The sequence below is a fragment of the Carya illinoinensis genome, chromosome 7 (assembly GCF_018687715.1).
Source record: "Carya illinoinensis cultivar Pawnee chromosome 7, C.illinoinensisPawnee_v1, whole genome shotgun sequence".
Classification (NCBI taxonomy): domain Eukaryota; kingdom Viridiplantae; phylum Streptophyta; class Magnoliopsida; order Fagales; family Juglandaceae; genus Carya; species Carya illinoinensis.
Genome location: NC_056758.1, coordinates 39,841,899 through 39,854,684, shown reverse-complemented (window position 1 = coordinate 39,854,684; position 12,786 = coordinate 39,841,899). Strand labels below are relative to the sequence as shown.

The 12,786-nt window shown below is 35.6% G+C and overlaps 2 protein-coding genes and 1 long non-coding RNA gene across 4 annotated transcripts; 2 read left to right on the top strand and 1 right to left on the bottom strand.

Moving 5' to 3' along the window:
- The first annotated feature begins 1,152 nt into the window (after positions 1 to 1,152).
- On the top strand, positions 1,153 to 5,730 carry LOC122314975 (serine carboxypeptidase-like 18). Its single transcript, XM_043130638.1, has 14 exons — positions 1,153 to 1,427; positions 1,559 to 1,704; positions 2,653 to 2,729; positions 2,846 to 2,968; positions 3,072 to 3,174; positions 3,545 to 3,582; positions 3,743 to 3,844; positions 3,979 to 4,065; positions 4,165 to 4,317; positions 4,484 to 4,555; positions 4,666 to 4,784; positions 4,952 to 5,065; positions 5,289 to 5,343; positions 5,430 to 5,730. The coding sequence occupies exons 1-14, from the start codon at positions 1,237 to 1,239 to the stop codon at positions 5,511 to 5,513; spliced, it is 1,464 nt and encodes a 487-aa protein (XP_042986572.1). The 5' UTR covers positions 1,153 to 1,236; the 3' UTR covers positions 5,514 to 5,730.
- A 1,447-nt stretch (positions 5,731 to 7,177) lies between these two features.
- On the bottom strand, positions 7,178 to 10,098 carry LOC122315828 (probable receptor-like serine/threonine-protein kinase At5g57670). Of its 2 annotated transcripts, none has more exons than XM_043132037.1 (7): positions 9,497 to 10,095; positions 9,133 to 9,387; positions 8,883 to 9,040; positions 8,722 to 8,801; positions 8,495 to 8,633; positions 8,175 to 8,324; positions 7,178 to 7,427 (listed from the first exon to the last, which is right to left on the bottom strand). In XM_043132037.1, the coding sequence occupies exons 1-7, from the start codon at positions 9,705 to 9,707 to the stop codon at positions 7,266 to 7,268; spliced, it is 1,155 nt and encodes a 384-aa protein (XP_042987971.1). In that variant the 5' UTR covers positions 9,708 to 10,095; the 3' UTR covers positions 7,178 to 7,265. The 2 variants fall into 2 exon arrangements, with proteins under 2 accessions (XP_042987971.1, XP_042987972.1); XM_043132038.1 differs by lacking the exon at positions 7,178 to 7,427 and adding an exon at positions 7,502 to 7,824 and having other exon boundaries at positions 9,497 to 10,098.
- Positions 10,099 to 11,747: 1,649 nt separating this feature from the next.
- Positions 11,748 to 12,144, top strand: LOC122315830. The gene is made up of 2 exons (XR_006244131.1): positions 11,748 to 11,975; positions 12,071 to 12,144. It is a non-coding gene; the product is annotated as an uncharacterized LOC122315830 (long non-coding RNA).
- Positions 12,145 to 12,786: the final 642 nt, after the last annotated feature.

Genomic DNA, 12,786 nt, shown 5'->3' with positions numbered 1-12,786 from the left:
GTAAGAGAGTACGTGGTTTGTAACGCAAACGCTGTCTTTTATTGACAGAAGAATATGATCGATTAAATAAACTTGGTAAAATATGATGGAAGCAGCGAAAAAAAACGTGGGTCCACTAAACGAATAATGTATGGTGAGACTGTGGCCGAGTCTGCACAATTCCTTTGAGAATTAATAACATCATCCTTGTTTTTGTCTTTCAAAGTACGTTATTATCCCTGATCAGATGTAAAGGAAGCATCAAGAAAACAATTTTAAGAAAAAGTATTCTCGGGTTCTTTTATTTGTAAGTTGATAGGAAGGGCATACACTCTACAGGTATTGCTTTATCGTAAGAGATCATTTGCAAGAAATTTACTTTTTTAAACTCTTTGTGCGAATCAAATTATGCCACATCAGCGGAATGAATGACACATATATATGGTATTCATATTGGCTTATAAATAATAAATTTCTTTTATGCGGCCTTAAAATTTATAACTAACATATTTTTAAATTATAAAAATATGATAATTTACATTCTAATCCTATTAAGATGGATAAGTAGTATCAACACGATACGATGCAAAATATCGAGTTTGATTGTAAAGTGTGTCAATTTTATTAAAATTCAATACTTAAGTGTGTGAACCTTTGATGATTTGAAGATACAGAGTATATTGATATTTGCTTTTTGACTAATTAACGCTAATATAAAAAACAAGTTGCACAATGATTCGAGCGTAACTAGCTTTTTTCAGGACATGAATCTCATCTAAGACAGGCAAGACTTGTGTCAACTTTCTTTCTTTATTTTTCTCTCACAAGTTTGAATGGCAAGAGAACTGACCAATGACCAATCCGCAAGTTATGGTCAATATATCCGACATTGTTTGGATGCTGTTTTATCAGAGATCTTCTTGGCTAGTATGTGTTGGGAACGCTGGGGCCAATTAATGAGAAACATTGTCTACGTTTCCAAGGCTTGGTGCATTTTTCACGTGCCCTGCACCTAATCATAGTAATTATTTTGGTTACGTACTTGCAGCTTGATTTTGTTCTCTCTTTTCCGAGCAACAGTTTTATATTTTCCTTTAGGTATGTATCTAACTTTCTCCCGAAATGGACTGGAGGGTCCTTACTGGCTAGTTTAAATATAGCCGGCGTTCCAACTATTGATGCAGGCATATGCACGAGCACTTGGAACATCGTTGAAAGAGGTGACTTCTGGTGCATTTGGTGTATCGGTTTCGAGTCATGGCCACAGGAGAGGCAGCAGCAAATCCCCGCAGTAGTCTAAGGAATTTGTTCCTGTGCAGTGGCTTTTTCAGCTCAATGTGTTTGCAGGTTCTTGTTCTTTTGGTTTTGTCGGGCATTGCTGCCTCGCAGACCATTGTCACCGAGCTTCCTGGATATGACGGCGATCTTCCCTTCACACTTGAAACTGGGTAAGATAAGATTTCTCTTCATTTAATAATAATAATAAAAAAACAAAGGAATCCTGCTTTTCGTTTCTATATTAACACATACCTGATCGACGTTGCATTTTTATAATGCTTATTTTTAATTTGGGTGTCAGATACGTGGGTGTAGGAGATTCAAACGAGTCGCAACTGTTTTACTATTTCGTAGAATCGCAGAGGTCCCCTTCAGAAGACCCTCTTATGCTTTGGCTCACCGGAGGTCCTGGTTGCTCTGTTCTCTCTGCCTTCTTTTATGAAAGCGGTACATTTCCTTCCCATCACTCTCCCCTGTCTCCATTGGCACGGAAATTCTGTTTTTTTTTTTTCATCCAGTAGTGCAACGCTAGGATGACGCTGGAAGGCTCCAGCAGCAAGCTGCTGCGGGCCTTTCTCTTTAGAAAAATTAATGTAATATCATGTAGCTGCGCATCAAAAACTTAACTGAGGTCGAGAAAGGTACACCCAGACCGTTGAAACTAGAAAGGCTGTAGGCGTAAAAGAGTGGTTGGAGGAATATTAGTTGTCAGCTAACGTTAAAAGTTGGCAGAGCCGCGGTGCCCAGAACAACGTCGACGTGTCTTCATTTCATACCTTTCTAAAAGTTAAAACCAAGGATCCAGTGGCATTAAAGTTATCTGTCAAAAATTTGGCTATATCAGTTAATTCTTATCATATCTATTATTTTATACTTTACACAATATTAAATTATTGATAAAGGGTTTAAGGTTACTTTTATATCTTTATCTATTTACTTGAAAATCTTAAATTAAAACAATTTAAAATAAATATTTTTATTTAAAAGAAACAGATATTCTTGTAAAGTAATATCGTATACCGCACTCATATCTTATTTTTATAAAATTATATATAAATATAATTTTTTTATTATTTTACATATTTTTACTGTTGAAAGATGTTGAGTCTAAAGTGAATTAATTAATTTATATTTTAATATTTTTATTCAAGTGTGCGTCATAATTCAAATTCGAAAATATGATATTACGTTAGAATTAAAATTTATCTAAAAAAGTAGATAAAAACATACAAATTTTAATTATATAATCAATATTGAGAATTAAAAGGACAGTATTTTCAAATGCTCCCATTAGATGTCAGGAGGCAACCTTTGCAAGCAGAAGGCCCAAAGAAGTCACTTTGAAACATGGTTTTATGTAAATTGAGCTTGAGATGTTTTAAACAAAATTTGCAGGTCCATTAGCTTTCACTTATGTGGATTACAACGGGAGCATACCATCACTCCATTTAAACCCCTACACGTGGACACAGGTGAGAAATCTCAAACCAGGACCAAGCTGTTCTTGAGGTCAAATACTATTATTAATATTGCTTAATTTTCTACTTTTTAGCTCACCTGTTATGGCGGAAACGATTGATTTTTGCAGGGCCTCAACATGATATATGTGGACGCACCAGTGGGTACTGGATTCTCTTACTCAACGACCCAAGAAGGTTATTATATAGATGACCTTGAATCCGCATCACAACTTTATCAGTTTCTTAGAACGGTAAGAGGTGGGAATTATCAGCACAAGAGAAGCGTCAAAATCACTAGCTCATTAATATTTTATATACGAGGAATTTGAATGCATTTGATTAATGATGTTGCAGTGGTTGATACAACACCCTCAATATTTGGAGAATATACTCTACATTGGTGGAGATTCATATTCAGGCATACCTCTTCCTATTATAGTTCAAAAGATATATGACGGTACGTACGTTTTATTTTATTCTTAATTTATGTACGATTGCATATAAATTTTTTGTTGCGGGTATATACAATGCTAACAAATTATAAACATAATTCAAGATATAAATAGTAGCAATATTATATTTATCAATTTACGAATATATGGCACACGTTTGTAACTTTGTTAAAAAGAAAATAGTGAACATGAGTCTTTCCTCCTTGACAAAAAATAGCAACAACAATATGTTCTTCGTAAATAAATAAATAAATAAATAATGTAAAAGGAAACTCAAGAAAAGTTTTTGAAAAGTAATGCGTATAAAATAGAAAGTAGAAAAGAACAAACCTACACATGTATTTTTATAAAGTGATCGAATGGTTTTGCGTGCAGGTAACATGAATGGAACGGAGCCGACTTTGAATCTGAAGGTAAAATGGTTCCTCATTCCTTGTTCTATTCCAATAAGTTTCGACTTATTCTGTCAATGAGTTTTTTTTTTTTTTTTTTTTTTTCCCAAAATACTGGTGTTCATCCAAAGGAAAATGTCATTCAGTAATCTAAACATGATGCTCATTCAACAATTGTCAGGGATATGTGCTTGGGAACCCAAAGACAGATTCATTTATCGATGACAATTCAAGAATCCCATTTGCCCATAGGCTCACACTCATATCAGATGTACTCTATAAGGCATGTCATCTCCTAAACTTGTTGCATTTTCTCTCTCTTGCATTTCTCCTCACATTACCATCTAAGTCTTCTTTTAGTTCGTTTTTTATATCACACTGATTCGAAATAAAATGTTCTGTTCTGTAATTTTGTAGTCTGCCAAAGAAAGCTGCAATGGCGATTTTGTGAATGTAAATGATAGCAACGTAGCATGTCTGTCAGATATTCAAGCCATCGATGAGGTCAGAGTCTCTGACATCTCTTGATATGCTTAGATATGTACTCGTACCACTATTAAGTACTCTAAGCATCGAGGCCATTCTGAACCTTTTATGTTACAGTTGCTTCTTCAAATCAACACCATGCAAGTTTTGGAGCCCTATTGTCAAGTTGCATCTCCAAAATCAAGTAAAGATTACCTAAGCAGGAGATATATGGAGGAAAACCTTGACGAAAGTCTCCTTTCTGCAACTTCTCCTGCATATTGGTGTCGGGTAAACACCTCTCTCTCTCTCTGCTTATGTGTCCAATTTCTCTTGTATTATCTCACATCCAGCAGGTCCAATTTCAATAAAAACCTGACCCCAATCCGAACAGAGTCCATTAGGACCATAATATTCATACAAAAAAGTGATAACCATGGGATGTGCTTCCTTTCAGGACTACAATTATGTGCTATCTGCGGTATGGGCCAATAATAAGAGCGTGCGAGAAGCCCTCAACGTTCGAAACGTATGTATTACAAAATGATAAGAGTTCTTACTCTGCTACTAACTCTCAATTTTACTCAAAAAAGATTGAAACAAGTTGAAGTGATTGAAGAAATTAATGATTCCAAACAGGGGACAACTGGTGTTTGGAAGAGGTGCAATAGCAGCTTAGCTTACACAAAGACTGTTACTAGTTCTGTTGATTATCATCGGAATCTCAGTAACACAAACCTTCGAGCTCTTATATACAGGTGGTTTCTTGAAACGCCCTTCAGAATAATCCTTTGTTTTCCATTCAAATCTATTATCTCATTTAACTTTGGGTTATTTAGAAACATGCACTAAATTCAGCAGTCCGTGAATTAATCTGGTAGTTTGAGAAGTTGTTTATTAATTCAGTGTGTAATTTTTGCTACAGCGGTGATCATGACCTGTCTGTTACACACATTGGTACGCAAAATTGGATCCGTTATCTGAATTTGACTATATCGGAGGTTTGGCGAGCGTGGTATGTGGATGGTCAAGTTGCTGGGTACGTAGGTTTATCTCTATTACTCTTCGATCTATACTTTGTTGACTTTAGTGTTACAGATTGACATGCTACATTTTAAGTGATTTCATAAATTGATTATTTAAATTAAAAAAAAAAACACTTACAATATATTACATCAACGAATATAACTAGGAATAATAAAATCGATATGAAGAATAGTTTCATCATTCGTTCACTGATATGCTCTGCACGTTTTCTGCAGATACACGGAAAAATTTTTGAATGATGACTATACTTTGATATATGCGACGGTGAAGGTAAGAAATTTGACTGTTTCATTTATCATCTTCTCAAGTTAAGTTTGTAATTAGAAGAGAAGATATTAACTGTTTTGCTTTCACAGGGTGCTGGACATGTAGCTCCAGAATACAAGGCCAAGGAGTGCTATGCCATGCTCGATAGGTGGCTCGCTTATTACCCTCTCTAATCAAGGCTTGAGTTCCACGCAATTTGACTGTTGTAATGGGAACACTATTAGACACCAATATTTGCATATTATGTTGAATGTCTGTCACTGAGGATGCAACATTCACTAGTCATAACACAAACCTAGCTTAGCAGGTTTGCTGCTGAATTTTGGAACTCCTGCATTTTGACCCATTTTCTCGTTAACAAATATTAGATATAATTATGAGTTGTGCAAATGTTGCATGTTCATTTAAAAATAAATGAGATCTACTACTAATTAATTTTTTCAAGTAAATTTCATATTTATTATATTTTATATAAAAATTTAAGAAAATTATAATGATAAAATGAAATTTTAAAATTTAATATGAGAATTTTCAATTTTCAAACGGAACCTAAAAATCTAAATTTTCTCTCAACAATCAACACTCTAGGTCCTAAATTTTGGGCCGAGTAAATGATACTCTAGGCCCAAGTGTTCTGTCCTAATTTTTCCTTGTTCTTTTTATATTGGTGAGGTCAGTAGACTGTACTAATGGTAAGGATATCCCGGAGCATGTTCTTTGGTCTGAAGCCCCCTCCACTAAATTGCTTAACATAAGCCCTCGAAATTTACGAAACCCCTCATATTTCGAGGAAAAGACAAAATGATGAAAATAAAAAAGGAAGATGCTTTTGCTATGCAAATTACATGACTTCCAAAAAATGTCGTGTACACTCGGAATTAGGTTAGACTGCCAAATACAATGTGCATATATATAGGAAGTTGGTGATGACTCAATTCAACTCTCATATCTAATTGTATAGAAATAAACTTGTCTATATCGATTAATCTTATTTTACACCTACTTGATTTCCTTAAAAACCCCGCACTTCTTTTGTTTACCTCCTAGTGTTTATTGTCGTTGCAACACCTATCTATCCTCAAAAAGTCTTTTTTAAGATAAACAACCTTCTATCCAATATCAATACGCTTGGGTGCTCCTAGTTTTTTAACGGTTTTCTCAAGAGATGTGAGACAACCAACACGTATTAGGTAACAATACAAGTATGGGTCATATCTAAACTTATACCTCAAAAGTGTCCACTTCTCATAGATTTTGGGTGATAATACGCATGCCCTCGTAATAGTGGTACATATACGTGGCCTGATATTGGCCGTCCAAAAAAAAAAAAAAAGTCTACCTGTTCGTCATCTGCCACTTGTTTATTTGCCAACTAAGACATCATGTCATCACATTAAATCCTTCATTCGATCCATATATATATATATAATAAAATCTTTGTCTGTATCGGCATGTGGGTGCTAACTTGAGCCACGTGTTTTTATAAAAGTGCTTGATTCAATTGTCGATTGAGATTGCCTTATCAACACCAATCCTGAGCAGCTGCTAGCTGGAGCAGCTACCAATATTGCTTTGATCACCTGTTCTTCCATAACAGCCTTATATTCTCTACTCGCTACATTACTTTTTGAATCTCAGTTTGAAAATTAGATGTCATTATTCTTATAGGGTAATTAAGTAGAAACCATAAAAGATTGAGATTGCCATTTTAAAATTTTTTTAGAAATTCTGATCAAATACTCGCAAAAATGATCAAGGTATCAAAGTAAGTACTGATCATGACAGTAATAATATATATATATGTACATTCGCTAGCGTCGATGGAATTGGAGTCTAATGGGTAGAAATATATGTGTTTGATTAAATGTCGATGAGACCGGTGATCAATACATGATTTTCGTCGACTTACTAGTCTCTTAAGTCTTTTAACAACTTCCAATAGATACCGAGTCGTGTGGAGAAGAGAAGGAAGTAGTACTGTTGCATTCAGATTCTAGATCCTCAAATCCCCAGAAATCTTCTTCCTCTTCCTCTGGCATCTTCCACCTCTCTTTGTCAACCTCCCCGCCTTCCATTACGTCCATTACCTGTCAATTAGGGTCAGAATCATAATCATGGAATTTGGTATATATGTCATGACTAATTTTAAGAGTTTGGAGCATTGACATAATGCATATCTAAAGCATTTTATTCCAATAATGAGCCAAAATAGGACCCCGCTTTCGCAATAATTTGTCCTTGTCCTCACATGCATGAGTGTTGGATATATTAATGCCTGTTTTAGATTTTAGCATAAAAAGATTTAGGTTAGGTGGAATAGAACATCTGATGAATAATTGAGATTGTGTGAAAAAAAATATCCAGTGCAGAGCCACCATGCCGACACCGAAGTTTAAATTCTAAAAAAAGAAACACCCTATCTAGGTTCCATCTTGACTTGGCTGGTGAAAAGGATGTGCCAAGTAGTCACAGGAAAACCACCACCTGCGATAGATTGCAGCTGAATTTAATGATATCTTGAGGCAATTTATAATGATTTTAATACAATTAATGTTCAAGTTTCTTGGCCAGGTAACTAGTCACTATTAGATCCATGAATACGAGTATGAAAAGGAAGTTTCCAGTATCTCTATATCTGTCATGAACTGGTCTTCTTTAAAGGTATTGCCATCGCAGCAATACTTCAATTTTGTTTTAAAACCCCATCTTAGCTGATGGTGAGATAATCTCAAGTTTATAACCAAGCACCAAAGTGCCTCTTCGAGTCGTATATATTAAATAAAAAGGCAAATTAAGTCTGTGGTATTCGATCAAGACAGAGCATGATTAGCTACCTCACTCATTGCTGGGCGCCACAATGAAGATGAGCGGATGCAAAGAGAGGCTGCAAAGGCTAGTCTTTCCAGCTGCTTTACATCATAGGCCCCTCCAAGCCTTGGATCTATCAACCTTTCAGTCTCCCCTTTGATCAGTATTGGTTTGGCCTATTGAATACCAAATAACAATCAATAAAAACGGAGAACGATTGACAAAAACTGAATAATAAAATCTATCTATCTATTTCGCATTAAGTTATCTAACCCAGAGGAAACCCAAATGGGTCTTTCCTAAGAAGATAGTGACAAGTTTTCTTTTAAGGGTTGCTAGCCATTACCCAGCTGTGCAAGCTTTGGTGAGAGCCTTCCAGTACCGGTCTCCTGCCTGAGATTATCTCCAAAAGAAAAACTCCAAAAGCAAACACATCCGTCTTCTCATCCACAATCCCATGCAAATAGTACTCAGGAGCCAAGTGCCTACATGATATTTAACATTAAACATATGTAAAATCTTAGTACACTACATCTTAATGCCGACTCAGAGAGTAGTTTGTCTGGTTTTTACCCAAATGTCCCTTCGATCGGGCCTATTGAATGGTGAGACCATTGAGATGGAAGCCATTTTGCTAGTCCAAAATCCGATATCTGAAACATGCAAAAGAAAACAGATAAAAAACTTGATCAAGAAGAGGCAAAAACAAGTTGACTATAATGCTAAATGCGTACCTGTGGTTCGAAATCCGTAGTCAATAAAACGTTGGAGGCCTTGATATCCCGGTGAATTATTCTTCTTTGGCAGTCCTTGTGCAAGTAATGCAGGCCTCTAGCCGTCCCAATGGCTATCTTGTGCCTTGTTTTCCAATCTAACAGCGGCTGATTCGGGTCTACAACAAGGATTTTGAAACCAATCATTACCATGAAAAATAAAGCCAAAGAAAATTTGTTTTTTCTATAGACAAGTCATTGATTTATATACCATGTAAAAGAGCAGCAACTGAGCCTTTTGAGGAGAAGTGGAAAATGAGGTAAAGCCCATTGTCAATACAACATCCTAAGAGATATAATACATTTGGGTGATGCACATGACCAATGGTTCCAATCTCAGTCAAGAACTCCTTCTCTTTCCTTTCATCAGAAGAAGATTTCGTCAGTCTCTTCACTGCGATTTCTTCACCGTCTCCCAGAGTTCCTCTGTATACCTCTGCATAGCCTCCTCTGCCAACCAAATTCTCTGAGACGGTGACACCCACATAAAAAGAGAATATGAATTTCAAGAAAAAATCTAGATAAATAAATTAATAAGAACTAATACTAGTTATGATGGTACTATTCTTTAAAACCTGGGCTAAAACCATTGGTGGCATAAAAAAGCTCTTCATAGGAGAAGCATTTCCAAGCGGGTCTCTGAGCAGGCTCTGGTACTGCAGCATTATTGAAGATATCTTTGTTGTCTTCTACGATGGAGCCATCTGGTTTTGGGATTTCTCCTTCAAAATTTGGTCGTTTCAATGAGAAGAACCGCTTCAAGCTGTAGGCCCGAATATATTTCATCGTACAGTCGTACTAATGAAAACTTGAATCGAAACTATGTTTCATGCAAAACACAAAGATATCTCCAGCTGAAATAGGATAGAAACTGAAACAAAATCCTCTCCGACAAACGGACACAGATTTAAGAAGCAGAGTCAAAGGATGTCCGTGATATTGTAGGTTTAAGGTGTTTTTGTGAGTGGGAGTTAGAGAGAAGCGAAACCTGTGTTTATGCGAGAAATGGTGATTGCATACAGAGATCCGTTAGAGGGACTTGAATGCTGTATTTATGGCTTTTTCATTCAAGTGAAAACAATGATGAAAATATCAAGAAGGAGCTAATTGATGAGAACGCTGGAGACGACGGGCAGTGGGCAATGGGTCCATAACACCGTTGAATCCGGCTCCTTTCCAGTCAATTTGCCGTCCAGTAATAAAATCAGAACAAAAATTTTATATACAATATTTTTATATTTATTTTATATATTCTATTAATTTGATTAGATATTTTATTTTTTTAATATAAAATAAATATTTTAATCAATTATATCGATAAAATATATAAAGAATATGCAAAATCAATATGTTAAATGTAATGGTAAAAATATATATAGCTGGCGGAGATATTCTAAATGAAAAGAAAATTACAGTGATGGTAAACTTAGAGTTTGCCACTTCACTATTAGAATTAATTGATGTGTGAGAGAGAGAGAGAGACGCAATATTAAATTATTTGGATCGCTCTTGTCACGCCTTATACAAAGATTGAAACTATATCATTCACGAATTAAAGAGAAGCCACATGGCAGTGTTTAATAGCATCGCGTATGGAAGTGTTTGAAGGCAACTCTACATTTGAACTTTTCCAGGTTTGTGCAGCTGCATCACTTCAGATAGGTATATTTTCCCGCCTACCAAGAACGTACATGCATTAAACCATGTCACCTTTTCCCATGAAACACATATAATATAGTTGCTTCAGAAAAGCGAGAAAGTGAAGTTTCACTGTTTCTTCACGAGCTCCATAAACTTTTTTCTACTCCCTCTATCCAACTTTAATTGATTTCAAAGACAAAGCAGGAGAAAAATAACACAATATTAGCACTTAAAGCTAGAGCATAAAAAAGAAGGTTACGTAGGAGGGAGCGGAGATATCTTCGCAGGAATACCCATATGCTTTTATTGAACTGATCATTTGAACGTGCTTTCTTTTGCCGCAAACGAGAAGGCCATGAGATGAGGCAGTGCTCATCTGGTAGCCATATATGCATTCACGAGTTCGTTTGAGTGCGTGGCATCATTTCTTATCTAGAAAAGAGTGGCATCAATTATTTTTCGTATCATGGTTTGAGACACGAGAGATTATTGGCTAACGTATTTGCATGTGTATCACTTTCATCGATGTTTGCCCTGATCGTAGCAATATCATTTGCCCCAAATCGTGATATTGTAGAGACTTACATAATGTGCCAAAACAGAAATGCTAAAAATTAAAGGCTTATATTAATGAGAAAATGGCTAAAATGCACATGAGGAAAGTTGCCAGCATTTCCTGTTACGGGTCAATAAATTAGGAGAAAGTAGTTACGATTACGAAGTAAATTAAAATGGAAAGAGTAATCCTTACATATATAGGGTTGAATCTGATTGATCTATTTTGCCTCGTTAGGTGTAGAAATAGGATATGGTGGGGAGCTTGGGACCGTGACGAAGGTTGATCAACCCTCTAGAAATCATTACGTACACACTAAAAAAGCTGGTTTCTTTATTCTTTCTCTCTTCTTATCCATTACTTTTGTTTACCCAATGTTGGGAACATTATCGAGAAATTCTGGGTGCAGCTTCGAATGGGGACAGCTCACGCACGAAAATGACACGAATTCCCCTCCCCCCTCCACCCTCCTTTCAAAAACCCTAACCCACCAACGCCGCCAGAACCTCTCTCTCTCTCTCTCTCTCTCTCTCTCTCTCTCTCCAGAATTTCTTCTTCGTCGTTCGCTGTGAAGACTGGTCCCCAACCCTTTCGATGAAGAAGACCAAGTCAATCCCTTCTACGTGAGTCCACTCTGTGTTAGATGCGATCGCTATATTGTCAATTTTCTCTTTTCTTAAGTTGTTTGATTTTACGGTTTGATGGTGGATTATGAGTGCTAACCTAAATGTGATTTATTTTATGATTGCTAACGTAATTGATGCAATCCTTCTTGCTTGGTTTCTGCATTTCTAAATGTCAATTTCTAGGTGGCTGTGCAATCTATTGCTCAAGTTTGATCATTTTTCTTCCCCAAGGTCCATTTAATCGATTTCTGCTGGTAATAAATGTCAATCCTTCTTGAGGAGTACTACTAACACATATACATGGCTTCAATCGATTTGTTTTGTAGATGGGTATCTGAAAATGAGTATTCAATGCAATAGATTCTATGTACAGATCATATACCAAGAGAGATTGATGTAAGTTCAATTACTAGCTTTAACTTGTTCTTCTACTAATTCTATGCTATTTTGTAAAATTACTCAAAGAACAAAAGAGTGCCACTTTTTCTAAAATTGAATTTATTTTTAATTAAATTATATGATTATGTTAATTGATTGAAATTATTTTCTTTTAAATTATGCAAGAATGTCACACCTTAAGATTTTTAATTCAAATTCAAATAGTAAAAAGAATAATAATAATTAAGTAATAAAGCAATAATAAATAAGGTATAAGTGTATTAGAGAAATACTTTTTGCAGTTGACAGATGCAGTCGGCGTGCAGTCGGCTGTAAAAAAGTGAATTAATATGGGACCTACATGAAAAAAAATTATTTTTATAATTTTTTTTATTCACGTAGGTTCCCTGAATATAATATAATTTTTTTTTATTTATTCCGTACAACCGACTGCACACCGACTGTATTTGCTGACTGTATGTAGCAAAGCCTAGTGTATTATTACTCTTCATAATTAGCACACTCTACTTCTCATGCATCTAAGGTTAAGTAAGGTATGACAATTTGGCAGAAAAGCTCCACCCACAATGGCATTCGAAGCAGACTTGATGGAGTGAGCTCAACCATCCCAAACTAAATATTAATGAAATTCATTATTTTTTTT